General features: G+C 30.5%; 1 protein-coding gene across 5 annotated transcripts; it reads left to right on the forward strand.

Moving 5' to 3' along the window:
- Nucleotides 1-6: 6 nt before the first annotated feature.
- Nucleotides 7-25998, forward strand: LOC134683013 (tektin-3-like). Of its 5 annotated transcripts, none has more exons than XM_063542006.1 (12): nt 7-97; nt 12370-12541; nt 16728-16778; nt 17191-17373; nt 17746-17924; nt 19743-19828; nt 21086-21223; nt 21633-21703; nt 22550-22693; nt 23160-23382; nt 23729-23883; nt 24579-25998. In XM_063542006.1, exons 2-12 carry the CDS (start codon nt 12534-12536, stop codon nt 24808-24810), a joined length of 1470 nt encoding a protein of 489 aa, XP_063398076.1. In that variant the 5' UTR covers nt 7-97; nt 12370-12533; the 3' UTR covers nt 24811-25998. The 5 variants fall into 5 exon arrangements, with proteins under 5 accessions (XP_063398076.1, XP_063398079.1, XP_063398078.1 ...); XM_063542008.1 differs by lacking the exons at nt 7-97; nt 19743-19828 and adding exons at nt 5711-5734; nt 19017-19102; XM_063542005.1 differs by lacking the exon at nt 7-97 and adding an exon at nt 5712-5734.

The raw sequence follows: 25998 nt of genomic DNA on the forward strand, positions 1-25998 counted from the left end.
TGTGTAATTCTCGTCATGCGCGATTGTCTAACGCTACCGTTAACAACGAGACGCCATGTCGTTAGCAACCTATTGATCGTTGAAAGACTCAATCCAGGTAGGTCTTGTTTTACCTATTCAGTTTAAATTTCTACCAAAAATGTAACTTTTCCTTCAATTCTGAATAATTTAGTGATAATGCAAAGTAATGCAAAGTAATTATTTTGTTTTTGTATATTGAAAGAAAAAATATGTACTTTTTATTCATTGTACTTTCGATAGTTAAAGAACGGACAGCGAAAAGAGATTAGTAATAGAAATACTTTATCCTTATTACAGAATTTAAAGCGAAAAAACTTATGTGTCATTGTACAAATCACCCCTCTTATTTTTGTTACGCGGTCTCTATCATAAAAATATATATGTGACATAATAAGCATAATTATGTAAAACAAAGCGATGACAAGTTAATTATATAAATTCGGTGAACTATATTGAATTATTAATTTCCAATACAGGAATTTGATAATTTAATTTTCAATAACAAGCATGCAAAAATCATATTCATCATCAGTAATTGTAGTCTGATCGAATTTTCAGATTGCAAACACATTTGAGGAGTGTTGAGCAAAACCATCGAAAGAAAAAAAAAAAAACCCTGGATATTATCTCTCTCTCTCTATATATATATCATGTTATTGTAAAGAAATATTGAATGTAAAACAAACTTGCGCATATTACCGATAATAGTGACAGAACACAATTAAAAAGGGGGGGTGTATATACACTTGCGTATATTACCAATAATAGTGACAGAATATGATTTAAAAAAAAAAGGGGGTGGTATAGTTAAAGAAACTTTACACAAGGCAACAAGGAATAGTACAAGTATAGCGACAAAGTTTTGCTGGGCCTGCCACGGACAACCTCATATATATCGAATGCAATAAAAGTCCACAAAACCTAGGTTAAAAGATTTGGCGAAATTAACATATAAAAAGAATGAAAAAAGGATAAAACAAAGACAATAGGATCTGCTTCCTGTCATATATTTTCGTACCACCATAAATAAGTCCTTAAAACTGGTCCCCGTTAGTGTCTGCTACCTTCTATAACTTAATATCAGTGTCTATTCACAAAAATAACTGTAAAGGTATCAGATATAATTACAGATTTATATCAATTAAAACAGTGATTCAGTGTTCTCTAAATAGTCCAGTCACTAGTTATGTTTGATTTATACACGACTACAGACATATTCAAAGCAGTTTTAAAATCAATACACTATAGCGTTTAACATCAATTTGCCCCTGACGTGCATGAAATAATTGTCACTGAACGTTATGCATGGCAACAATCAATGTTAAACCTCTTATGTAGAAGGGAATATATCATCTTGATTGTTTCTTGCGTCATTTGTATGTACTCGAAAAGAAAAACATACTAACATGCATATATTTGCAGATCGAATTTTATACATTTCCCAACTATCTATCATGAGCTCTCAATCCTTTCTCTTGTATTCTCTATGCGTGTCGAGAAATTCTTAACTTTCAACCGTACTACTAATGGACCTTATATAATGTCAGGGATGGATCCAGCTGTAAAAGTGGGGGTTCCCAATTAAGGATAAAAAAGGGGGCTTCAAACGATATGTTCATATTTGAATGCATTGATCGTGTAAAAAGGGGGGATTCCAACCCGGGCCCTCATTTCTCCACTACTGAAAGTGCAATATTGTTTCGGTGGTCACAGAAAGACTTAATATGAAAAATTTGCTGTTGAAAACCCCATAGTGGCAGATTGAACCCATATGATCTTTTTGCAAATATAGAGTTGGCGTAATATTTTCTATGAAGACATGGCTGGGTTGGGTTAACTTGGCTTGAGTTACACCTGACAACAGTTGTTTTTACCAGTGGGGCATATTTGAAAAATACCACACAGTCATATCAATATATAGATAAACTTTATGACGTAATATTGACTTATAGATTAGCTAAACATGCATAACTAAAAGTGATTCAATATCTATATACTTACTGCAAACGCAATACTTCGTTAATAAATTATATACAATTGGTTTTTAAATTTTTACTTTTTTAAAGCTTTGTGATACATAATGTACTGTCATTCAAAATTAAAAGGGCTATATTTTTCTTCACTCAGGAGGAACCTTTGCATGGGTCCCTGTATGAACTGAGTGATATAGTTGTTTTAAATGTACTTCTTGTTTAAAACACTAGGGGCCTCTATGCCTCGATGATAGTTTCAAATTTCAGGATTGGCACCCACCAAGGGGTATTTGTACCTATAACAAGAAAGCTTTTCCCAAATAATATAAATCTAATGGCCCATTAAGCGGTTTTGTAACAGACATGGTTTTGCCGAAATTTTAAAGGTAAAAATAAGAGTACAGTAATCTTGACGGTATCTTGATGTTTTATCTTTCAAGTATTGAAATTTAAATAATTGTATCATAAAAAGACAAAATTTAAACTGTCTATAAGATCCATAAAAGCGACAAAATGACAAGTTTGTAATTAAATCAAACACGTTTAGAAATTGTTATTAAATTTAAAAGTTAAATAATTGGAAGACATTGTGTATTTAAAATGGTGCTTTTGTTGTCATTTTAAAACTTCAAAATGATTTAAAGTTTTTAAATTATTTTAAGAGCACGATGCATATATTATGTAACGGTTCTTTTATTGTCATGTTACTAAGTATATAATGTAGACAAATTTATGACATTAATAGCAAATACTGTATAAAAAGTAATAAATCCATTAAACAGAAATTTGAAGTTCTAAGTATTATTCTAGTTCACCAAAACGTGATGTTCTTTGTGATTTATCCCTCTCAAAAAGAGAGACGGTGTATAATAAAAGAACAAGCAAATAAAAGTATTCAGTCACTATAATATTATGCTGAGTTCACACGTAATTCGAATTCGATTCGCATTAACTAATTCGAATTCGACACGTTTCACGTCCTAACGTCAATTCTAATTCGAATTACAATGCGCGTCAAATTCGCTTTACTGTCCAAACGACGTTTCACAAAAGCGTATTTCTAATGCGAATTAGCCAATTCGAATCAATTCGAATTAAAAAAGAAGAGTGTGTGAACGCGATTCGAATTCAATTCGAATTAAATGTCCGTGTGAACGAGGCATTAATATAAAATATCAGCACAAAAATGTTACATCTTCAAAAGTTTGTTCTTCCTTCGCTGGGTTTCGCACTCATGCTATTTGGCTATCGAGAAAACACCACCTTTACTGTGTCCATCGCTCTAGACCACTCGGTCACCTAGACTAAACAAATAATTTAAGCTTTCGGTGGCCGTGTGTTACCGGTACCTTTCCTCGTCAGTAGAATCTAGCGTTGTAGCACAGAACATGGCACGATGATTAAATATTGATATATAAAGAAGTTATACACACTTTGAAAATAGTCAAATATGTCTGATTTATTTTTTGCAAAGTAAATCCGACAGTATGAGGGGAAAAAAAGATTTATTGGCTTCACTTTTAATCATTAAAATAATTTTCAAAAGTTCTAAAGATATAAGCTATATATATATTCGTTATATATGCTGACAAATCAATATTTAAAACTGTCGATCACGGCCAAGTTCAGGTAACAAGTTCTTAAATTAACACCGCCAAACATTATAATATATACAATATTTTAATTCAAATATTCCACCTCTTAGTAATATTAAATATTAATGCTTAACACCATGTCAGATCAATTCTTCTTTAACCGTTATTGTGTATAGCCTATAGTGTATTCATGGCCTATTATATGCAATACACAACGGACCCTTTGAATTTAAACAATAGGCGAGTTAGTCGGGAATTAGATATAACTTAGGTCTTATTCAAACAACTTCTGTTTAAATGTAAAAATTGGAGGATATCTGTGTCGCATAGGAAAAACCATTAAAGATAAAATAGTTGGATTAAAGAGAAGTTCGAATGTAAACACTGCACTTCTATTTCCATATATACCTACCGTTTCTGTATTGCCGATAACATATATATTATTTGTAATAAAAGATATTGAAATAAAAGAAACACTTAAGAGATCGATATTCCAAATAAAATCTACCAGCAGTAAATAGGCGCGGATAAAAAGATTAAGTTTTGAAAATAAGATTTGCGAGAACAAAAATAATGATCGGGGGTCTACTGTGAATTTCCATAGATTATTTTGAGGGAGTTGTTCCGAAATGTTGAATTTTCATTGAAACGGGATTTCATTTTCACACTTCAGAAAATTTATTTAGTTAATAAAATGAAATTAAATGATTCACAATTTCTTTGCAATTCTCAATAAGTAACGGGTTCGGTTTATGACATAATAAAGCAGTCAAATAAAAGCGTCGTTAATCTGCATTGAAGTTTCATGCAGTTCGGTGCATTCGTCGGTTCTGAAGTAATATTTAGTAAACGAGATAATATAGCATGTGTTTTCTTCAAGTTTTTCTGGCCTTGAAGTAATAAAACTTTCGAGTCAGTTTTTTGAACTCTTACGCCACTATCAACTAATCAAACTTTGGATATCATGTTTTGAGCACGATTTTTGTGCTCCGAGCACTGAGTAAAGTTTTATGACTTCAACCCCAGTTGGTTTACCAGTCCGTACGGTTACCTATATAATGCGAGAATCAAATTTATTTTGAACTTTGGTGGATAGTTGTCTCATTGGTAAACATACCACATCTCTTTATTTTTCCATGTACGTCGCAGAAAACGGAGAAGTGTTTTCCGAGCATGCTTAAACTCCTTGCCTGTTTACTTAAAATCTAACATTACAAAAAACAAAAGTGACACTATTAACAATGCGATGACATGATAATTTTTATTAATACTTAAAGAGCATTTTTCATTTTTCATAAGACAGCATTTATCTCAGTCAATATTATATTAAAAATCAATTTCATATAATTTATATTGTCAAACGTTTTTCCCTGTCACGGCAACACGTTGTATCGCATTTAGAATAAATTATGATCCTGAAACATCGCAATATTTAAAAATAATGTCTTGAATAATATTCTTATTGCAAACATTTTCGATGAATGAGTTAGAAACAAATGATGATCCAAACCTAATCAATATTTTGCTATTTCCTTATAAAGTAAAAAGTTATTTTCCAGAGAAAATATCTTCCTCGAGTTGTTATCTATTCCAAATGGTTATCTTATTAAACTCCCATGATCTATTCTGGTTATCTCATATTATTTCCATTATAAAACAACAGTGCTCAATTATTAAAATTACCTCCACAGAATTTACAATAAAAAAGACAACTGCGTTATTCAAATTTTAGTAAGCCTCGATTTAAAATAAGTGCGAGAACGAGGCACATATATATATACCACAAAATCAGCTTAGACATCTATTTTTTGGATCACTGCTTTAGATTAAATACTTATCGAATTATGTCCAATATAATATATTAATCTGTTTTAAATTACATACTTGATAATTAATCGTCTGTGTTTGATTAAAATCACTTCCCTACAAAATTTGCATATAATCTTCCGTCGCGAAGGCGAAATGACTCTAAACAATGTAACATTGTGAACTATTGCACAACTAATCCGGTAAAGCAGTGCATTTAAACAAACAAATGCACATACTATGATAAGATTAGAAACTGTAACCAACACATTAGATTTATAGTTTTGATAAAAGACGTGTATTCATATTGCAGTTTCACTTTGATCGTCGAAAGGAAAGGTTTGTACATAACAATATAAGCTACCACATTAGATTTGTATACTAGTATATGTTTCCAGTAACACGTGGCTTATTGGTTACTTGATATATCATACCTTACTACTGGTTATCTGGTACTATTGTGACATCTCATGCATTGAAGCCAATGATATTGGATATTTGTTAATGAAACATCGACACCGAAAGGAATTTGAATCTATATGAACTTCTCCACGAATAAAGTTCTTTTTAACTACTTTCGAAGATGTGTGCTACTAGCTATCATGTCGCAAATACAGTTGTTTTTTGGATTTATGTGCTCAACACCGTCGAGTACAAATCAGTTTATTTCCATCTATTTATCCTTTCTTTTTTGCTAAATGAAGATGTTAATGCGATGATTTAAGAATGGCACTAGACGTCCACTTAATACTATATGGCAAAATTAAAACATACACGGAGGAAATATCGTGTTGTAATTTGAAATCGGTGTTATCTCTGCTTAATTCACATGGTTCTATTGTTTCAACTTATGTTTTGAACGTTGTCCTTGATCAAATGAGGATCAATTGTAAAAAAAAAGAAATCCAGGAAGAACAAACCCATGAAAAATTTAAAGGAATATCAACGAAATGAAAAAAAAATAACTGAATGATTATAACACGGAATATAAAATATCGATTCCATATTGAAGGTGCTCCAGAAGTACATTTAAAAGCAGTTCGCGCTCCTTGAGGTATTAGACCTTGGTTCAGGGAGATAACTCTTTAAATCAGTTATGTGTTTTTAAAAGTCCAGTTTCAACAACGTATTTTAAGCACCTGAAACAAATTGAAAATAATCTATGTAGCATAAAAGTTTAGAATATATTTATGAAAATGGTGGACACAAACGTACTGATGATTTTAAGAGTTATTTCCCTTAACCTAGTTCTACCTCCTTAAGTGACCCGTCGAGACATAAAGCCATAGATGCAATTTGTTTTGTTTTATCGTAGAGTGAACTAATACCTATTTTGTCATTGCGTGCAAGAATAAAAACCCCAACAAAACAAGTCAGCCGGGGCAGAGCAGTTCATTCATAAAAAACGACTTGAATCTCGGGTATAAGTCTTCTAATGTCAAAGTTATCCGATATTAATTAACTAAATAATTGTATACACGAATTATTATTTCGTATATCAATTATTAACCATGTTTACACGGATAGATGGACTTTTTGTCGATTATCAAGTCTACGCTCATTCACCATTAATACTCTAGGGGGAATGTTAAAAACTATAACAAACGTGTAATTGAATACCTGGCGACCTAGCGATACATATTAATTATTTAAACACATTCTAATGATCTCAAGAGAATTTATAATAATTTGATACCAGAAATGTCATTATTACTGGTTGGACCTGTCGACTGCAAAAATGATAAATGTCTAGGTATATGATCATCGAGAAACGCATTCTCAGCAAATACAGAATTATTGGACCAGAATATTTATCCATTTAGGCGAACAAAACATATAAAAGAAAACGAATTTCAAAAACCAAAAAACCAAGGGTTAGTTCCCTTACAATTCACCAGGATAACTTTTTTTTAACTCACATTAACACCCATGAGTTCCTACTTTTTCGTCACTATGGCGATTACTTTAAATAACAAGATATCAAACATCAAAACTTAAAATTTGGTCCACAATTCATTTCAGGATAGAGTCGATTGATCGTGCGTCATTGAATTTTTAGAATAACTTTTATTGCTATACATAAATCTTAAGAGAAATTTCATATCGTAGACATCTTATTCGAACTCTTTAATTCAGTTTGATTTTACATAGGATTGATCGATACTTTTAAGCCCCTTTTAATAATAGTTCCCGATATATTTATACACTTTGACCTCCCCGAAGTTTAGCCTCTCAGTCGCGTTCCTCATTAGGCTTAAAACATTTTTTTTTAAATAATGCATCATGTCAATTGCTTGTTGTAATAGTTCTTTTACAAAGCATTTATAATTAAACCATTTAAAAAAAAAATAGGCTCGTCTATCAGAATGATTGAAGTCAAATAGTCACCAACCGCCAAATCCTGTGTTCCAGAACTTAAATTCCGAAACTGGAATTGAATTAAAAACAATGAAAGGTTAATTATTGTAAATTATTTATGGGACGACAAGAATGTTTATTGTCACTTGTAAAGTGCTTATGTAGCAAAACATCCCACTCTCCTGTTAATTCAAGTCACTTGGTGCATCAAAGAACATAAGAACCAAAAAAGTCGATAATGAATAAAAATCAATATTTCACCGAAATATTAAGGAGGTAGACCTAGGATAAGGGAAATAACTCTTAAAATCATCAGTATGTTTGTGTTAACCATTTTCATAAATATATGCTAAACTTCTATGTTACATAGATTATTTTCAATCTATTTCAGGTAAGGGTTTAAAATACATTGATGAAACTTGACTTTTACAAACACATTAATGATTTAAAGAGTTATCTCCCTGAACCAATGTCTTCTTCCTGAAACCCTGACAAACTCAGTAAATATATCAGGTTAATAAATAAGATCATGATGAGAGATTTTTTTTAATAATTTTTATTTAAATAAAATGCCTTTAGTGCATTCTTTTACCTAACAGAAAGCGAAACAAGATTATTACACGAGAAACGAACCAACTTCATTCATATTTCATAGTACATTGGTCCTGTAAAAAATTAAACCATATAAAATATTTTCTTTAATATTTTACTTATATTCGGACACTGACCTTTCATCTTATGAGGTTAATAATCATATGAAGAAAATCATGTATTTTACAAATATTCTGACTAAGGACATACACCTCGTTTGTGTAGTTTATAACAACTGTAAACGTTAGCCACAAACAATATACAAAGTTACAAAGTTGGCATCAATCAGTGTGAAAAACATGACCTTAATTCTTCACGGTTGATTCTTTATCAAAGAAGTTTAATCTGATTTGTAATATTTCTTAAGGACATTCAAACTTTATTCTTAAAACTTCGAATTAAACATGAGAAATAAGGCAGCACTTATATTAGTATGGGGAAGCTTTGATTTTTAATTTGATCTGTAAAGGAATATTGTCATTTGAAAAACAATTTTGACTTATTTCTTAATTTTTACTCCTAAATTATCAATTGAAACTGACATATATGTGTTTAATGTCTTATCTCAGTTGTCTCTCTCTATCCTCTTAATAATAGGGCTTTCAATCTCAATAAGACTTTTTTTGGCCAAATTAAATTGGTGTGTTTGACATTGGTCTGTTTTCTTTCTAATTTCGTTTCGCAAAGTTCATGTTCCTAAAAGACAACAATTTTATGAAAATAAATCCGTTAAAACTTAAACTAAATTTGAATGGCCTAAGAAGCACAGATTAGATAGCTTTATATACATGTTTTGTATTGTTATAAAGTACAGACTGATAATGAGATATTTAATTGATTTCAAAACCATTTATACCGTCACAGTGTTGTTACAAACAGACATTATAGTCGGTTCACAGTTATCATTCAGGCTTCTTTGGCTTCTAACAATGACATTGGATACGTACCAACAGTTTTTGGTGGGAGATTTACTGTACAATGTTCAAACGAATTTTATTAAAACTATCTTCAACTTTGTATTCGTTTGGTTTATAACTATTTTGATATGAGCGTCACTGATGAGTCTTATGTAGACGAAACGCGCGTCTGGCGTACTAAATTATAATCCTGGTACCTTTGATAACTATTCAAGTTTTTGAGTTAGAACTAAAAGATATGTTTCAAAAATAAGTTTTGTCTGGCTAAGTTTGACAAAAATTGGATTTTTACCAGTACTTTACTTTTACTTTGGGTATTTACATTACCCTTTACAGCGCCAGTTCTATTTGTTATCTTATATTTAATAATTAATAAAAAAAAATGTGTCTGTAGTGTAACTTCTTTTCTGTACTTAACCAACTGTTTCGACGTCGTCTGTGTTCACTTCCACTACTTTTCGGTGTAACCAGCTTTATGTAATCGGGGCGGGAGACATTGGCAAAGGGAGTTAAATTTAAAATCACATTAAGCTTTTTAAACATTCATGTGAAGTAGAATTTGTGTCACTTACAAGCTTAGCATGTTTTAAAAAATGAATGACACACACATACCAATATTCAGTAAGAGTTACGTCCCTTAACTTAGAAGGTTAACCTTAGGCGATATACGGCATATGTCATCAACCGTATATAACTTGAGAAAACTTGCATTTGTTAAAAACGTAACATACACTTTATATTGTATTAATTTTTTGTTTCTGTTATTTTTTAGATTACATCTACTAGTATTTTAATTTGAAATACTCGTTCTTTTGTAATTGTAAGGGTAATGAAACATATAATCATTCAAGTATTTTTTCAAAGTAGCAAATATTTGTCTTGATATTTAAACTGAATTGATTTAATCATTGTGTTAAAAGTTCATTATTGAAATTTAGCTATTTTTATGACTTGAAGAAAGAATTGAAATTTAATCTGAAGTTTATTTAAACAGTCTATATTGTAAATGTGGTATTAGTATGTGACCCAAACTGCTAAGGGTCTCAAATGTCTTTTGAAAGAGGCTATTCTGTGCATGATTACATTTGCCACAATCGGAACATATTTAATATGTTTGTATTGTACTTTAAAACAAATTTTATTCAGTTTTTGGCTTAAGTGGAAATGGAATTTAAAAGTTTTTTTCCCCTGATTGGCTGTCTGAATTGTCCCAAATCTATATATTTTATTTATGTTTCTATTTGCAAAACATTTTTCAAAGGGATAAGCCATTTGTTAGTCAAACTTGCACTGTCTTCTTTTTGTATATGAAAACTTAAGTTTGATTAACTTGTGTCTCATCTGTTTTGTATATTTAAGCAAATAAAGTATGTTTAAACCAAGCAAAAACTTGCAGTCTATTTTTTAGCATGCAAATGTTTTCAAGTATAAAAATATCTATAAGAAAACATAAATTCAGATTTTATGGGATCAGCGAATCGCCATCTAAACAACATTTTCTGTCTATATATAAGTTAAACAGAAATCAGAACGGTGAATGTTGAACGTCTGCATGTTGCATGAAGTCTGCAAAGGTTTTAATGTAAAGCATCTCTATCGCCACTACTTATGTATAGCATACAACGTAACATGTATGTTGGTATGTAGCTGTACGCGTCATACATATCAACTTTGCTTAAATGATATAATTCACCAATAATCATTTATCCTATAAACTATTTACCAATAAACCTTCAATCGATATAAAATTAACACGAACGTGAAAAAATAATTATGACATATGTCTTTAATTTGTTTTCAATAATTAATAAGAACAAATACAAATGATTGATATGGACGAATATAATTCATTGTAATATCAACTCTTCTTGCATTCTTTTACTGGAATTTATTTCCTCTGGATACCGTAAAGTAATATATCTCAATAATAAGGTAAGAAAGAATAATACCGTAAAATTCAGAGAGCAATGCGATGTTCTACTGATACAAGAATACATGTTTAACTCTTCGATATGATTAAAACTTGCATTTTTTAATTTGCTAGGAATATGATACAACACAATGTAAACGAATCGCGTTAATTGAATTCTCTCAAACGTTAACTTAGGATTGTCAGTTTTCGCATTTATGAATTTATGTATGAAGTAGTTTATTTTTTATTAGTTGAGTTCAATGGTTCCATAAGCACAACTTAAAATTTTGAAAAGATGACACATCAACACTTATCATATATACTTGAATAGTATATTGGCTAGAATTAGGTGATTTAGAGTAAAATATACCAGCAAATACAATGACAACATATTGACACAAATGAATGACTTTAAAGCATGTAGAGGGATATAATAAGAAATGATTCTATGTCAAAATACCACTGTAAATCCTTATGTACATACGTTTTGGAGGGTTCTAAATAATAGTTATTCGTAATATAAGCTTGTTCTGAAGAACTAACAAAACGACGTAATCTTTAGTATATTAATCGATTTAAGAGAACCAAGTAAAATAAATGTTTTGGTTTCAATATATTTTATTTTATCAGTTGAGGTAATGTTAAGGATTTTGACGAGTTAAATGGATTTTACCAAAATGAAATTGGCTATTAAAATCAATGCAAAACCCCTTGAATTTTGAAAGTATCAAATGTTATTTGAACGAGTTTTCAATTGATTAACATAGGTTCAAATTATGTATACAATATACTTTCAAGTTGAAAAGATACAACCATATACTATTCATTTTGTTTTTGTCACCCATAGATATAAATTAAAAAGAACAATACATTGCAACACCCAATACGCCTCCCATACAAAAGAACTTCAAATCTATAGACGGCTTATAAGATTAAAACTTTCAACTTTCACCTGGGCTATTTGATATAAGTAATTCCAATAAACTTTTTCACGTCACACATTAAAACTTTTCATTTAAGGGGTCAGACTGTTAATTCGTCGTAACTAACGACAAATTTTTACTCTAATCGATACCCAGATATATGATTTCTAAATAGTGTGGAGGCTTTCTCTCATTCATAATTAACAAGTGTAGTTCGTGGAAACAAACATTTGTTATAATGTATTATTTAATTTTCATTCATTAATTTTACAGAAATCTGCAGTTTCTGTTGTGGGAAAGCACGTGACGGGTTGCTAGGGACATCTCCTTGTCAACGAAACTTTGCCATAATCCGAACCATTGGCTACATTGTGCCGTAATTAAGATTCACTTAAACAATTGAAGGATTTTTTCCGTAATAGCAGTTCATTTTCAACATGAGCAGGTAAGTTGATAAAATATTGCATAACTTATACTTAATATGTTTAGCTTTGTTGATGCTAGCACTAATGTATACTCTAGTTTAACACGTGCTTATCGAAGGCAGAAAAAGGAAAATTAAAAGGAGGTACTTGACAATGGATATCATAATTATTTTACAAAATTTCTTATCGTTTTATTTCACAAAGCAATACACCTGTCAACTTGAAAAGTCTTTTTTAATATAACACTTTCTTTTGATTCCTGATCATACTAAATAGAAAACCGAGCATCCAAATAATTAATAGACATAAAAGGATATTCAATATTCACGTTTTGAAAGCAGTATTTGATAAAACTTGTATAGTCTATTCAGAACTTTATTTTGTATTGACATTACATTCTTCTTTCCTTTTATTTCATTTCTTTCAACATCTATTATATCAATACATGAGTAGGCATTTTATAGATTAAACGATCATTCCATTCAAAAGGCTGTCGGTTGCACTTAAATAATTCCTTATAGATAACTGCCTGTATGTTTAACAAGACTCACAAGGAGAACATTCACTAAACATTATAATATGTTATTTTTGTAATATCATTTATATTTTGCCTGTTATTTTGATCAAGTGTGAAGATTTTCCGTTTTACTACATATGTAATATCATTTTCAAAACGGGACAGTTAGATGGTTGCCTTGGTTAGCATTTATATTGTTATTCACGTGTAACCTTTTTATGAAGTCCATATCTGCATTGTATTATTCTATACATACGTTGCGAATAGGTCAAATTCCTTAAATTGAATTTCAATGACTTATCGTTTTTGTTCTTTTTCCATTTTATTTTCCATTTCTGTTGATGTTTTCATGAATGATGCTTCTTAACTTGACCTTTACTTATTATTTATATAAGATCAGAGTGAATACCTCTTAGCAAATGTATGTGAGGCAATGTTTTATAGTTTAAAAAAAAAAATCCCCCTTAGCTAAGTTGATATTTCCTCTTCTTCCAACCTTTTTCCCTTTTAAAATGTCATATACCAAGTCAGGAAGATGGCATTTATTATCCAATAGCCCATGTCATATATTTTGGCGTTTGTTTTTGTAGCTGTTCAGTGTTTCTGTTGTCCCGCTATTTTCCTGGTTTTGGTTTGTGACCTGGATTTGTTTCCGTTAACTCAATTTTGACTATTGAAAAGCGGTATACTACAGTTGCCTTTCTTTACTTCTGATGTGAGAGTTTGAATTTTTTTCTTTCCCATGTCAAGAACTATAAAAACTTAATCAGTAGAATCGGTTAAATACTTAATAAGAAATTAATGAGTAAGTTCATTGTTGTAATGATTATCTTACTGGATTGTCGACCAGTACTGCTGTAGTCATGCAATAAAGCAATCCCCAAAAAACAAGTACCATCCTTTAAAGCAGCAACCACACAGAAGTCCAACAATTACTTTCATACCAGTTGCAAGTTTTACCTTCCCTTGGACTTTCAAAATGAACATACTGTTTCATTTTGTAATTAATAACTATTTTAAATATTTACACTAAGAGAGGTGCTCACGTGTGCCATTTCCTTGTCAGTCATCGAATGTTATATGCTATTAGACTCTTGCTCGATGACTGGCTCACACTGTATTAGTTGAGGACTTAGTTTTGTCTTTATAGATTTATTCAATGTATGTTCCTCTTTCTGTTTATTGAGTGCTCTATTTAGAGAAACTAAAAAACTGTTTCTGTCTTCTGGATATTTATCTGATTATTCACGAAAGTGTTGATATATTTTCAAATAGACCCACTTCACTCATCAAGTTACTTATTTTTTCCCCTTTGGTATCTGTCTTTAGCTCATATTTCAGCTAAAACTTACGATTTTTAAGGGTTTCTTTAAAATGCAGTTTATGTTGTTTATCTAGACAGGTTTTTGTCTAATCTTTTCACCTATATCTCTTGAAAATGAATTTTCCATATTTTAATATCGGTTAACTACAGTTGCCATTGCTTATCACTTGATCAAAGCTATGGCATTAAAACTATTTTTATTAATATTTCAAAGCAAATAGACACTACTTTCATCTTTTTCTTTTCATTAAGATAAAAATCCGACATAGTTATGGGGTCTTATCTATAACAACTGTATGAAACTTTGATGAATCTTGGAAACATACCTTTTTAACACGGAAACACCATTTATCGCAACAATAACTCTATCGATCACCTTTACCTTTAATTAACTTATTTCCTTTCAACCATATTTACTTATTATTAATAGCAGATATCTACATTTGTACGTTACTAATGTCAATTACTGCGTCGATAATACGATAATTGCAAACTATCAAATATGTTTAACAAAAAAAATTTACAAGTTATAACCGAACATTATTTTACTTATTTTCAAAACCATATACATGTATCTACATTTGTACGTTACTAATGTGATGTCAATTACTTCGTCGATAAAAAGGTAATTGCAAAATATCAAATATTTTTAACCTAAAGCAAGATTCTTTTAACATAACATATACTATATGAATTTCAGTAATATAGTATACACATAATTTTTACTTCTGTTGCAATATTTTACGTTGTGAGAATATGTTACCAATCATAAACACATTAAGCATTTGATTATTGCAGTCTGACATTTATTGAAAATCATTATGTAATCAATCCAATTAAATTACTTCAATTAGTTTGATAAGATTGTAAGCATAGTAACGTTTGTCAAACTGGAAACTACTTTTAGACCATACAAGGACAAATGCAAATCAAATATCAGTTTAGTTTACACATCAATTCATATTTGAAGTACACACTCCTTTTTCTGCTGTATCGTGTTCTGTGTTGTATTTCTGTCATGTAGTGTTTTAACGATATTCTTTGTTATATTGTCATAAAACAGGAGGTTTGGTATGCCATTTCTTCCTAAAATATCCTGTACCTAGTCAGGAATAAGGCAGTTGTTATCAAATACTTCGTTTCTATGTGTGTTGGCGTTTGTTTTTGTTGCACTTCGGTGTTACTGTTGTTTTCCTTTTTTTATGTGTTTCCCTCGGTTCTTATTTGTAACCCAGATTTTTTTTCTCTATAGATTTATGACTTTTATAACACCGGTATACCACTGTTGCATTTATTTATCAACGGGATATACACACATATTTTTGTTCGATGCAGATTATTGTTGATTGCTTTTCATGAAACATCTCTTTGAAGCTTTCTTGAAGCTGTAAATTTCACCTTTGATATCACATTTTTAATATGTTTTTGAAAGCACAAATTTAAAATAATTTGTATATTTTAATAAAACTGTAAATATAACCACTTATATGTACAACCTTTCCTAATGTGTCTTAAATTTTGGTCTCATTTAAAATCTATTTATTTCATTATTTGATAATATTTGTCTGCAAGTCATTACTTCACGAGTGAAAATCTTTAAATTCAATATTTCTATTTACTATTCTGTTATTTCAATACAACCCCATATTTATCAATCTGTCACTGACTATTGAAAACATAAAGGGGTTGTTTAGAAACGTTGATCATTCTACTTTGTTTCCTAACTACTAGCCATGTGTAAATTACCCATGTTCTTAATGAAATACATAATGTAAACGAGTGCATATACATTAGAATGGTAAAGATTTTAAAATATTCATTTTATATCTTTTGGCTTTGATATTAGATTTAAACATTTTCATTTTACATCTGTGTTGACAAGCGTTATAATTGACAAGGTCATAATTATAACTAACTGTTTGTATATTCGTTTTTCTCTTCTATTCATCTCTGCATTTTCTTATATTTCTAAGATATTCACCATTGTAAGAATGTGTGTCTGTCATTTTTTACTATTCTACAAAAGCTTCTTGAAATTGCATATCTCTGAAGCTACATTTATTGTCAAAGCGCAATTTGGAGAATGCACTTGCTGTTTTTGATGATTGGTGATTGCTTTATTAAGAACAGTTGGCTTGTTTCCAATTTGCTACAAGAAACTTAGTTGCGATTCATTCTTTCCCTATTCCTTCTGAACAATCATATCATGTCATTCATTTTTCTTACTTATATATGCTTTGAGTAGTCTTCTTATATAAATACTCGTCTTTTCTTTTTCTTTTTTTTTTAGTTTTTCGTCACCATTTTTCTATAATACATTCTCTTTTCTTTTCTGTTGATCTCTTCATTTCCTTATCTTTCTAAGATATACACCATTTTCGTCCAGACCTTCCACAAGAGAAAAATTGAAAGATAGGTAAATACTCTCAGAAAAATCGTTAAAAACGAATAAATTCTCTACATTTTGAGGAAGCAAACATTCGTAAGTATGTATCCCAATCTTCTAGTAGCTGAAGTAGTATCAGAAAACTATGATTCAACCTGGCTATTGTACTGCTATTTTTGATGAGCTGTTTTTGTATACATATATACACTCTCCTATCTAATAAGTTCAATGCTCAATGTTTTTATCACATTTACAAAATTCTTTGGTTCATTCAATCGTACACATTATTAAGTACTAACCTCACAGTCAAACGTCTTCGGCTTTTTCCTTTTACTTATGGTTTGATGCACTCAATATCTTTAAGTTAAAAACTTTTAAAACATATATATTAACACAAAATACGCATTTATTGTAATCTCATGTGAAGCTTTTTACTTTGCAGGTTAGCGTACTACGATAACCCGGCGATTCTTAGGACACGCAGTGTCACACCTATGTCCGGAGGTGGTGGTGAGATGTCAAAAATTCTTCCATATGTCACAGATAAAACTATTTCACGTCATTTAGGATTTACTGGTAGATCTATGGATCTTGGACATGCAAGATCTTATTATAACCCAGCAAGGTATATATGAATGACTTTTATAGTGGACAAATGAACCTATTCAGAAAATCAACTTTCATTAATAAAATAGTTTTTGGTAGTCCCGACGTCATTGAACATGACAGTTAGACCATTAAAGCAACTCAACAAAGTTACATATTATTTCAACATAAAATTTACAATACAAATTAAGACACTTGTGAAAACCTTATCAAAAAGCTTTCTATTAAGCATATAGGAATCCTTCATTAAATAAAAGGACTTACACAAATTGTTTGTAAAAGCAAATCACCTAATGAACCAAACGATATTTGTTATCACACTTTATTTCAATTAACACTGTTTTTGATATATACACACTGTGTCAATTACACAATATAATTTACACCACAGAAATGCAGTCTATTCACGGTATACAACCCAGGACTGGGGTCACTCAAACAGCATGAACTATTCACTTTCCGAAAAGGAAAGGTCATTTGCCGAAAGACTGAGGGCTGATGCTTGGAGAGCAGTAAAGGAAACTGATGCAAGAACACGCAACAGGCAAAATGATATCACAAAGAAACTCGGTAAGAAATGCAGCAATATTAACATAATTTTCAGGTTCTATTGATATATAAATAAGTACAGATGGTATAATTGACAATGTCAAATATACATCTAAGTTTAAATAAACTGGACATAAGCAATAATAGACCAACGAACGGCTTTCAACAAAAAAAAAACCAATTCTGTATTGTCCATCATAAAAGGTCCCAAAATGAAAAACGCAAACAATTCAAACGAAAAAAACTTACTGTTGCCTTTATTTACGGTATAATTTGTAACAAAACAATTTACGAAAAACAAATATGTATGACAAACATGAACGAATACCACTGAACTATAGGCTCCTAACTTTGAATAGGCACAAAAATAATGGGGCAGGATAACACTTGTTTGTTTAGTATTGATTTCTAATGAATTGAAGCAGAAAATATAGTCGTATCATTTTGTCGATGATTGATTTAAAGAGTATATATAAAACATCCAATTATAGTTTTTGGAGAATAAATTAAACAAGTAAACAAGTTATACAAAAAAAACCTGTTAAACTAAATAAATTCGAAAAGCAAATCAGTCATGGCTTCGTTACAAAAATATAATTAAACAAGTTTTTCATGTACTTTTCACATATTTAACATCTCGCATATGTATTGAGAACAAATCTTAGTTCACACTTCTGCGGTATATTTTTTAAAACCTTTTCTTTGCGTGTTGTAAGTATCAATCTGTTTTATGCAGTGTTCATAATATATATGTTCTCGTCCAAAATCAAATTATGCACCTTAAAGAGTGGTGATGTGAATGCAAGATGATTATATTATGAAATTTGAATCACTTTTATATTAGTATTTACTTTATCATCCAACATACAGAACAAATATCGCATCTATAGTCTTTATACAAGCATACATCGAGAATGCAAAACAAAAACATGTACTATTGCACAAATTCAAATATTTTCTACTGAAAAACATGCTTCGAAAAGCAGGTGCCTTAAAGTTTATTCAAACCTTCAGCCGTTCAAATCTTATTTGACATCGTTTGCATTATATATTATCTTTATAAAAGTATACACCAACTATTATCATCTTCATTTTTTAATATGTTCGCTACAGGGGAACGAGTGGCCGATATTGCTTATTTGAAGTCCGAACTCAATACTGAAATTAATCTTATGGAACAAGAAATGGTTAATTTGGAGGTATCATACAACACATTTCTTCTATGCATGCCGTTTCACTTCATCCATGGACTGTCATGTTAAATAAACTTGATGTATAATTTTTATGATAATAGTAAACTATTTTAGATATAGGTTTCTGTTGGATAGTTGTCTCATTGACAATCACGCAACATCAAACGAAAACAACAAACGAAATTGTGATAGTAAAATTCCAATCGGGCAAAACCCAAACTGATTACATTTAAGATAAAATGTAAAGTATAAGAAAAGACATAATGCTATATATAGTATACATAACTACAGAAAGATACTTCAAAATAAAGAAGAAGTTCATTTACATCAAGTTTATTTTCATGAAAGTCCATTTATTAGCTATCTTCATAGTATAATTCGAATATAACTAGAAGAGGGAGACATAAGAATAGAAATTTCGAAAATTATCAATTGACAAAATTCAAATCCTTTTATTCTATCATATATAATTGATTATTTTAAATTAAGTAACATCAACGAATTTTTAGCAATTACCCTTACCTTCTTTTAAAAAATTTCCTTTCCGTCTATTTCTTATGTCTCCTGCCAATGTACAGACATCCTTGGGAATGTTCTTCTCTGTTCAACTCTATCCCTGTCTGTATGAAACTTTATATATTCCCAGGCGAGCGAGTTTACGACATTGCTTTCTGGAAAAGTGAACTCAACAACGAGGTTAATGCCATGGCAACTGAAATTGAAAATCTGAAGGTAAATGAAACAAACAAAAAAAAAACGGACAAATTCAATTACAAAAAGTTTGAATAATTGTTTGGAAATGGAATTCGTCTGTGTTATTGATCTTAACATGTGTCTCGTTTCGAAGTACACTTATATCATCAGTTAACCTCTGAGAAATGCATCATTCATATTTTAGAGAGTTACTTTGGAATAAATGAAAAAAAGTGTTCATTTTCGATTAATTTAACATGTGTTTTGCTTATTTTTTTTTTTAAATTATGGATTTTAGAAATCAAGCGGCATAACTCTAATTGTAAAACCGATGAATTCAATTTCCAATGTTAACTAGTTTAGTCTCTTAATTGATCAACTTTCTCTAAATGGTCAGATATATGTCGAGATAATCAAAAGTCCGACAATTTGAATTTCATTTCATTTTCATAAGGAGTGGTTCATATATAACATGTAAGATATCATCGTTAATATGCCAATATCTGGTTGCATGGCTTATTGAGATAACAGAAACGCATCGATTCTTGCTTGCTTTCGATATTTGAAATACTTTACTTTCGAATAACTGTATATGTAAAAACTTTAGAAGTAGATCTGTAATATATAATAGTTAAGATGAAAAACAAAAGTAATCTGTCTTCCAAAAACAAACCGTCTCACCAAATGATGGTACATGTGAAGTTGGGAACGATTTGCTGATAGAAAGTTTACTTTTGTGTTTCGATGATATTAGAAAGTTAGTTAGTCTTGTATATTAAATTCTAAAAAAATGCAATATTGAGCAAACAATTATAGAAATATATTAAACAACTGTTGGATATGTCATTTGTTAACATATATCAAGGTAAAATAAGCTAGCTAATGTATATGTTACATAAACATGACAGTTTTATTCCAAGAGAGATAACTTTAAAAATGTATTTATTTAAATATTGACGAGTACATTTTTTTAATAATGAAAATGAAAATTAAAAGTCACAATTAAAATATTTCAATAGTATACAGTCTTGGTTGATAAATCTCTTTATCTCTATTTATATAATTTATGCTGAAGTTTCATACGAATTTTTTTCCTGAATATCTAAATTAAAACTGTTAAATAACTTAAAATTAATCGTGCGATAAAACTATGGAAATATATTTATACATGTATTTTAAGAGTTTTGAAATTTTGAAAAATATATCAAATTGATATTTGAACAATAAAAACTATATACACACATTAATTGAAATAATTCGATTTTGTTTACTAAGCTTATTCTTTATATTATTTAGGAATACAGAAGGACTTTAGAGAAAGCATTAGGAGATACTGCCAATCCTTTACATATAGCTGAAGAATGTTTGATGCATCGTGAGAAGAGACAGGGAATTGATCTAGTCCACGATGATGTAGAAAAATCACTCATCAAGGTAGTTATCGTACAACTTCATATATTTGAAGAAACAAAATGTTTTAAGTAGATATTTATCTATATTTTAGTACCATGTTACAAATATTTTATATTTTAAAATAAAACTTAATTATGGCAACGTTTAACTTTCTTCTTAAATTTGAAGAACTTATTTCTGATAAAGAACATTATAAGAAGGATAATCAAACAATATCAAGAGGGAACAGCGATTTGTCAATTTGTTAATTTTTTAGAACTATTTACAAATTGTATCCGAACCTTGCAATTACAATGAAACATGCTTTGCAAACCTTAAAACATATATATTAACTTAGTGATAACAGTGTTTGGACTTTCATATGTCAGCCTATTGATCCGATGGTTTTTTCTATTAAAAGTGTTCAATGTATACAAATATGTTATTTCAGGAAGTTGATATAATTAAGAGATGTCAAGCTAGGATGAAGAAGGTTCTTGACAAAGCTCACGTTCAACTCAAGTAAGTTCATACAAATATCTTTTCAGAAACAAATAGTTAGCAAATGTTGTCAAAACATTGAAGATAGTTTTATAGATCGAACCTAATTGTTTGCGTAAAGTCTAGTAAGTCTCAAACAATTAGTTCTGCCAAACAAAGCTCATTTTGGGGAAGAAAGTAACAATAATTCTACAGTTTAATAATTATTTTGAACATCTCTTGATTTTTGTTCAATTTGACTCATGTTTCCTTGATAGATGGATGCATGAAGTTTGAACATCGGTAAATTACTGTTGCCTCTAATTTTTACAATGGGACAGGACTATTTTAAACTTAAAACTAGCTAAATTGTTGATTAAGTTTTTGCAATCTATATATGTATAAATGCAATGATATCACCCATTTACGGTATACACGACTACCGTTAAGGATTATCAAAGTAGCTGATGAAAACTTGGACAAAAATGCACCTTGGTACTATTCACCATTTGTAGCATATGCATAAACCTCAAGTACACATATCTGATGACTGGCTTCATACTTGTTATGTAGTTGTCTCGATCATATTCCATTAACTGTCTTGTTTACCATTTGGCAATGGTGGCAAATGTTCCTCTACGATTCAGTTTTTGACTGGCCCATTATGGAATATTTCCCTCAAAACGTAAGATTTTTGCTAAATTATGTCGTATCATATCCACAAACATACGTCTTCAATATTTGAATTGGATAGTTTTTTAATGAGGTTGTGCAAGGTCTACACACCTTGTCTCCGTCTGTATTTCTTGCTGTTCAAAATATATGGATACCTTTAGTTTGTTTTTGTGTGTAAATTCATCCATATACATCATTCATTTTCTACTTCAGGATGGATAGAGCTGCTCAGCATACACTGGAAATTGATGCTAAAGACAAACATCATGCACAAGGTCTTGACGACAGAATGCAACAATTGAGAAACAAATCTGCCGGTATTGGATATCACCCAGGTATCGAGAGCATCGACAACACGTAAGTTTCTATACTTAGTTCAGGAAATGACGTAAATTTAGCCCTGGAAATGACGTATCATATATTTTTGTGTGACAAAGTTGTAGAGTCTTGCAAGTATATAATTGAAGATCGTATGCTATTCTCTTAAAATTTTCAGCTCTCCTATAGTCTTTGTCATCACATCTCTAACTATTATATCTTATTAAGAAAAATGCATATAGCATCATCCTTGGTAAGTTAGCACTCAGTGACCTTTAATCCGATTAATGACGCTGTCAAATTGCAATTCTAAGGAACAACACAATTTATAGATGAACAACATTATCTGTTATAACTTTACCGTGACGGTGCACGGAAACTAAAAAGGAAGATTAAATACCAATATCTACGATAGTGATTGGAAGACTGTTTTGACTTGAGAAAAAATATGTTCTTTATTTATTAAAAATGCAATGCAATCATTTTCTATTGATTTCAATTTAAGAATCACTATCCCAGATTCATGGGCTAGGTTCACACAGGAAAACATTGCTCGTTCTCAAAGGGAAAGAGCTGCTTCTGAACGTCTTCGTGGTGAAATCGATAGTTGTCTGAGAGCATGCGCCAATGAAATGTGGAACCACTTCAACAGTGTCAACAACTCTTTCAACACCAGAATCCGTGAAACCACCGATACTAGGAACAAGCTACAGTCTCACTTGCAGAGAGTAAGTTTTGCCCTAAGAATCTTTTACTATTTGATAATAATATTGCATCAAAATTATACCATACAAAATTTATTTCATATAGCAGACGAGATACACGCCGCTGATATCCTATTTAATTTGTTATAAACAAGTGTTTGAAATAGATTTGTTCATAGAAGGGTACTTTCAGAAATTTGTAGCTTAGCATTAACTTTGCTTTCTTTGGCATTTAAATTAAATGGTCAAATTACGATATTTTTTCTAATTAAATTTTCGTGAAATTTACTTTCAAAAGAACCCCTTTTAATATTTGAACATGTGTATAAATTTACTGAAAAAATTAAAGTATGCCACTTGAAACTTTCAGACTATGCAAGAAATCTTTGATATGGAGAACAACATTAACTTGTTGAGGAAGGCCATCCAAGACAAAGAAATGCCAATGAAGGTAGCACAGACACGATTGGATGAGAGAACAAGGAGAATCAATGTTGAACTGTGTAATGATCCAGTAATGAAATCGTAAGTAGCACACTATCTTAACGTGACATTGTAACATCAGAAAATTCTTTAATTAGCGTCAGTAAAAAGGAACACTGATGTTCCGAGTACAGTAGAACCACGAATTTAGATGTTCAACGAATTACAAATTTTCTATATGCTTGTATGCATACTTTAGCTAAACCACAAAATTAAATATCCACGAAATTGTAAGTTTTCCTCAATCCAAAAAAAACAATACCCACGAAAATAAATGAATCCACAGTATGTTTGTTTTTATGCCATCCCATCTTATTTTAATCATAGAGTTACGTGATTATGCTTAAAGTAAAACATATTTGGTATCACCAAAATTTATATCATGATTACAACTCATGGGAATGTCACGTGACCTTGATAGATTGTCAGCAAGATGGCTGCTAAAATACACAGTGTGGTCACATATTACACTATTGTAGGTATTATATGCATATTCGCTAACAATCCTGCAAAATGGTGTACACATGTCACACTTATATATATGCATAATGTATAAAGTCTAGCATTGTTGTAATTATTACATGCATAGGTTGCAACTGAAACAGGTTCACGGTTTTCACTATTGTCTGTCGATATAATTGAATTAGGAGGTTAATCATCCACTGTATTCAACCTAGTAAAAAAACGTATAGAACATTATAAGAATTGTCAATCAATGTTATATATTTTTTTTACAGATTACAGAGAGAAGTGAATGAAATCCGTGACTCTGTCAGGATATTGAAGGAACGTCTAAAGGCATCAGAGCTTAGCTTGGCTCGTTTGATGAAGACAAAGGCTACATTGGAGCATGATATCTCGGTCAAGGACAACAGTCTCAAAACCGATTCACAATATTGTATGGGCATGCGCAAAGGTTTCCCAATGGATCCCAAAGTTGGACCAGTGTTTCAGATGCCCATTTGCTAAGTAGTTTTAAATTAGGCACCAACAAATTGACTTTCACAAGAAACGCCACTACAAAGATCAAATTATTTATTTTTTACATAAAAGGACTGAAACGTTCTTTTAATTTTCGTTTTGTTTCAAATTTCGATATTTTAATGACATTTCCAAGAAAGAATCATTCGTCATAAGGAAGCGGTTTCCAGATTGATCTTTGGTGTGTGTGATTATTACAGAAAATCATTGATTTGTGGAGAACAGTAAGGGTTTGTCCAATGCTGAAAGCTCAAGAAGATGTGTATTGAAATTTTGTGTACACATTTTTGCATGTTTCATTTCTGCAAATTTAATTTGCATTTCTCATTCCGTCTTTCATCAGTTTTTTTCTCATTTATATGTTTGTCATGTTCAATTTGCTTTTGGAAATAATTTTTTTTTATCAAACATAGTGCTTGTATTTTTATTAGATAACTTTATTCGTTGAATAAATGTTTCACAAAACTGCCATTAGTTTGCAATGTCTAAACACCAATTAAGTAAGAGAAGTTCAATACAATCAATGCCTCAAAAAAAAAAACTACATGTATCACCAACAGTGCAAAAACTAAAACAAATGTAGCAAACGATACACAATGTAACTTCTCCTGGATTTTAAAATTTTAAATGAAGAAAGATCTACTACAAGTCTTATATTTTAGTATTTATGGTTTTTATTCATTTTATTTTGTTTTTATTAGCTAACAGTATTATTTTACTTTTGTTCATGTTCTTGGTTTTATTGTACAATATTGTATGTTTTATGTTGTTTCAATTTTATCAACTTGTTACATTTAGAACATTGGGTTTGGTCAAGGTCCGTTAATCAAAATGTTCTTTTAGCAAAGTGTGTGTTATAACTATTATATTTATTACGCTAACGTTTTACGACATCTTTGTGATTTGTAGTATTGTGATAGCCATTTCCGGTCTTGGCCACGCCTACTGTGTGGTCACATGCGACAACTACAACCAGATCAGTATTAGATTATTAAACAAGGGTTGAATGCTCAATTTAAAAGACGTTACTATGGTAACCCACTTGCCATCGAATGTACATGTGCTAGTTCAACTGTGATATAAGTTATGTTGTTACATGTGTACATAGTTTTACATTTATAGAGCACAGTTATGTCATATGCTATGTTGTTTGCACATTAAAATGTATCAAAATAA

This window comes from Mytilus trossulus, chromosome 9, assembly GCF_036588685.1.
Source record: "Mytilus trossulus isolate FHL-02 chromosome 9, PNRI_Mtr1.1.1.hap1, whole genome shotgun sequence".
Taxonomy (NCBI): Eukaryota; Metazoa; Mollusca; class Bivalvia; order Mytilida; family Mytilidae; genus Mytilus; species Mytilus trossulus.

What these genes read in the sequence shown, in the direction of transcription:
- LOC134683013 (XM_063542006.1), top strand. An exon ending in CTGAAATTGAAAATCTGAAG is followed by an intron (nt 19,829 to 21,085) that starts GTAAATGAAACA and finishes TATATTATTTAG; the next exon opens with GAATACAGAAGGACTTTAGA. An exon ending in TAGAAAAATCACTCATCAAG is followed by an intron (nt 21,224 to 21,632) that starts GTAGTTATCGTA and finishes ATGTTATTTCAG; the next exon opens with GAAGTTGATATAATTAAGAG.